General features: G+C 38.4%; 1 protein-coding gene across 1 annotated transcript in view; it reads right to left on the bottom strand.

Moving 5' to 3' along the window:
- LOC122059680 (ER lumen protein-retaining receptor A) overlaps nt 1-2,307 on the bottom strand; it is a 20,811-nt gene extending 18,504 nt beyond the window's left edge. The window contains exons 1-2 of the mRNA XM_042622641.1: nt 2,073-2,307; nt 1,648-1,913 (exon numbers count right to left, since the gene is read on the bottom strand). Of these exons, the coding sequence (XP_042478575.1) occupies nt 1,648-1,913; nt 2,073-2,163 (357 nt within the window). The 5' untranslated portion in view covers nt 2,164-2,307. The remainder of the gene's footprint in view (nt 1-1,647; nt 1,914-2,072) is intronic.
- Nucleotides 2,308-4,601: the final 2,294 nt, after the last annotated feature.

The following is a 4,601-nucleotide window of genomic DNA, read 5'->3' as shown; positions in this document are numbered from 1 at the left end:
TCTCTGGTTGAAAGGGAAGAAACTTGCTAATCTTCCATCGATTACACTTTCCCCTAAATCAAAACCAGCAAAACAGGAGACGAATACAAAATTTTCCATAGATCAAAACCACAGTTAGAGTTTTGCTGGTTTTGGTAGATCAAAACTCAACGAATATAAACCACAGCTTCTCTAGCTGCAAAACTACGGTTTCTTCCATAGATCAAAACCACTTTGAGACAAAACCACAGCTGCCGTATGCTCCAAGTAAGTTTGTATCTGACTCTTCCTCGTTGTTCCAAACACTAGTTCATTCATTGGCAACAACACCATCTCATTGTTGTATGCGAGAACAACCGAATTCAATCCACTCTCACTGGTACCCACATCCTCTGTTGTAAACTCTGCAAATTCATGGAACCCCGTGAATTCCTTCACATAAGCCACCGCCTTAGCCAGGTCAGTAACGTTACCGACCGCATGGTCAAGGCGGCGAATTCCGTAATCAAGAAGTGGGAACGAGGGTGATCCCTCAACCTTCTCGAATCGGGGAAGAAAGATTGGATCCGGAGTCCTATGGCTGACGTAGCGGAGGACCACATTGCCGTATAGTTGGACCTTGGCAATGACTGCAGTACTGCTAGTTCCACTTGAGGAGACGAAGGCTTTGCACCGTTGGTGACATTGGCGTTGAAGGCAACAATGGCATCTTCGACCTCAACGGTGATGGCTCAGATAGCAACACCGTGGGTGGTGGCGAGGGAGGCAACGACAGATTGGGACAAAGTGGGGGTGCCAATGGCTTTGCAGAGTTCATCGCTGATGCCGATGCCGATGCCGATGCTATGAACGATCGCCGATGGTCCAACAGCGGCAATTTGAGAGAAAAAAGAAATAGGTCTTGGAATGGGCTATCGATTTGGGTAAAGAAATATTAACCTACGTTAAGGATATTTTTGGTACTTCCTCTTTCATAAAGGCATTTTGGTATTTAAAATAAAATATAGTTGCTGACATCAACAACTATAGTATATTCCTTAACAGTGACTAACGGCAGGGGGTTTGAGAATAATTTGGTGAAACAGAGGGGTGGCCTTATCATTGTGGCATTCTCCAGGGGGTGACACGGTAAATTTCCCAAAAATCTAATACATTTTCGTGAACAATCTGAAGAGATCATATGAATCCAAATTCACAATCATGAGCTGTAAACCCTAAGAACAGGATAAACTCAAAAATCCCAACTTACCATTCGAAAGATAATAGCATAATAATTTCCCAAACATGAACTTCAAAGCAACTATTAAGTACAAACAACTTGCTTTTTCAAAAACGACTTCAGGAGCACATTCATTTGTGCGAAGCAACTATAAAGTGCAAACAACTTGTTTTTCCAAAAACGACTGAAGGAACACATACATTTGTGCTTCCTTATAAGGTTTCACATGGGGTTGACCCAGTCACAAGCACTTACAGGCTGAAAACTTGAAATGCAGCATACTCATTAGAGACTTTTCTGCATATTTGTTAGCGAGCGAAAAATAAATAAACGAAATTAGGAGATGAAAACTCACAACGGAGAGTCACAGAAGACGTGGGCCAAACATCCCCCATACAATTATACGACAATTAATTAGAGATGAGCCAAGGAAAGGAGGAAGAAAATACCTCTTGAAATGTGAACTTCTCATGAACGAGAAGCCCTAAGATAAAGCATGCCAAAACAAGAAAATAATGGCGGAAGGTGTCCAGCTCTTTGTCATAAGAACGCTTAACGACACGATGACTCCGCATACACCACACGATCGCAAGAGAACTCGCTATGAATACCAGCTTCATCACAGTATTATAAACAGAAATAAAATCCGTGAAAAGATCCAGGTACCGAGCCAGAAATACAATCGCGTAAAGCTCCTGCGTTTTGAGAGAAATCCCTAATCTCCAGAAGAATGTTTAAAATGCTTAGCTCCACCATTACAACGAAGACAATTGAATACTATTAAATACTCGAATAAGATCCAACTTAACAGACCAAACAGGAAGAAGAAGAAGAAGAAGAAGGAGAAATGAAGAATCCGTGTTATATGTGTTACCTGAACATGATTTGGTGGCATAGATTTTGAGGAGCAGTATCAAAATACTGATCAAATGCATAACGTCGCCTACAAATCGAAAGATATTCATGGCTGAATGGATCGAATGGAGCTGTTTAGTTGCCCTAGATTCCTGGACTCAAAGAACAAATGAATGCGTGGAGGACACCAGAACGAGCGAGAGATAGAGAGAGTTCAGGGGAGACGGATGAACACGTTATACATAACGTTTTTTTTTTTTTTTTATTAGGAGAGATGAGCACGCGGAGCATAAAGAAGAGTGCACGAATGAACCGCACACCCCGGAACAGTTTCTTATAAACGAGGGCAGAAAGGTCATTTAAGTGAAGAGGAGAGTTCTACCAAATAACAGAAAATATCCTGTGTTTTTGAATAATTACATCTGCACCCCTAAAAGCTGGTGGAGGAGTGGAGGACCCATGTAATTATTCAAAACACCGGCAGTTTGTAATCGGAACATAATCCAAGTAGGGCCATGTAATTTGATCAAAAGAATAGTGAAGTCGAGTATAAAAAGGAAGGAAAAAATAAAAAGCATCATTACTAAATAACAAACTCAGCCTACCTAACTTAATGGGGTCATATACATAGATCCAAGACAAAAGAGAAGTAATAGAAAAGATATTAGGCACAACTCAGCAAGTCATAAGAAACTTAGAGTCAGTTAGATGGATCATTGCCCTCCAATAGAATCTATTTGAAGTTATAATTGGGATAAGACTTAGGTTATACATTTCATCCCTCACAACTTCTCTTGTAGTCATTTTAGGTCTGCCCCTAGAACTTTTAGTTCATTCAATTATGATCAATCACTCCTCTTTATTGGGGCATCCCTAGGTCTCTGTTAAACATTATCATACCACCTCAAATGAATTTTTCAGAGCTTGTCATTAATCAGGGCAACTCCTAAATCAGCTCTAATACGATCATCCTTATTTTATTCTTTCTAGTTTTGCCGCACATCCACTGTAACATCCACATCTCTGATACATAGTTTCTCTATATGACAATTTTTTACAACCTAATTCTCCACCCGGTACATCATAGCCGGCCATACAATAGATCTATCGAACTTCCATTTAAGCTTTAAAGGGATACGTTGATCACACGGCACTCTGATCGCTCCTCTCCACTTCATCCATTCCACTTTAACTCTCCATGAAACATTATCTTTTAAGTCAACTTTTTTATTTATACACGTATCTAAAATAGTTGTTTAGTTGCATCTCTCTTTCCTTAATTTTTACCGTTTCACTCTCTAACATTGTGTGATTAAAATTACGCCTCATACACTTTGTTTTCTATCTAATAATGTTAAAGCTTTTCACTTCCAAGCGTGATCTCCATAGTTCTAACTTTGCTTTAATTCCTTACTAAATATGATAATAAATTTAAGTAATTTATACAATCATGTGAGGTGATTACAAAAAGTTTTTTTTTTTATAAGGTTTGAAAATTTTGCATTCCTTTCCTTTCAATTTTCCTTGCAATCAAATAAAGTCTTATATTTGAAAAAGGAAGAGGGATATGTATGCCGCCGATATCAAGTATGCTAGCGGATAGCACCAATAGGAACACATGATAGAGTATCATTCAGGAAGGATATGGGGGTCATTTCAGAAAAAGGAAAGAGAGAGATAGACACAATGGGTGCTAGCATACTTGATATTGGTGGCATACCCAACCTTTTCTCATTTGAAAAAATATAAAATAAAGGTGAATTTTGCACACACACACACATAAAGATGAACTATTATTGTCATAAAGGTTTCGTTATTTTTTTCAAATGTCACAAAGTCTTATTCAACCACGTGATACGCCCCTTTCAATCATTGAATTGAGAAAACATGGTCAAAATTAGCCATGTGCTAAATTTCAAAGTTTAATTCAAGCAAATAACTAGATTTGTATTGACACACATCTATATCCATGCATGTGCATCGGTACTCTATACATTTTTTTTTTAATGATAAAGTAAAATGTCATTAATCAAAACTTTTGAGAAAAAAAAAAACACCACTTTGCTAGACTGTGTGAGGCAAAAACTAGAAAAAATTTGGAATTATGGACATAAAGAAAAAAAATAGATAATGAACTACACAGCCACAACTTGAGTTTACCACCAAGTTATGTGCCACCTTTGAGTCACAACAAATTTCTACAATATGCGAAGTACCATGGTTTCAAGTATTGGTATCTATCGAGACAAATCCCCGATCCCTGACAGATCTGGATCAGTTATCGTATCATTTCAAGGATAAAACAGTAAAAAATAAGTACTTCTCTGAAAAGCAAAGGGCAAAAATGACTGACACTCATCGATTCTCTCTGATACCAACACTGATACTGAGAACTAAATCCATGATGCCATCTAAACTTCTCTACATGCTTCGAACCTTGGAGAAGGCTTTAAGATTCTGCATCAATACTTTTTATTGTCATCATGTAATATTAACTATCAAGACAAGTCTTCCTTAAGCCAAGCCCCACTCCACCGCCCCCCCCCCC

The sequence above is a fragment of the Macadamia integrifolia genome, chromosome 13 (assembly GCF_013358625.1).
Source record: "Macadamia integrifolia cultivar HAES 741 chromosome 13, SCU_Mint_v3, whole genome shotgun sequence".
Classification (NCBI taxonomy): Eukaryota; Viridiplantae; Streptophyta; class Magnoliopsida; order Proteales; family Proteaceae; genus Macadamia; species Macadamia integrifolia.
Note: the sequence above shows the minus strand (reverse complement) of the source record. Positions and strands in the feature narration are given on the sequence as shown.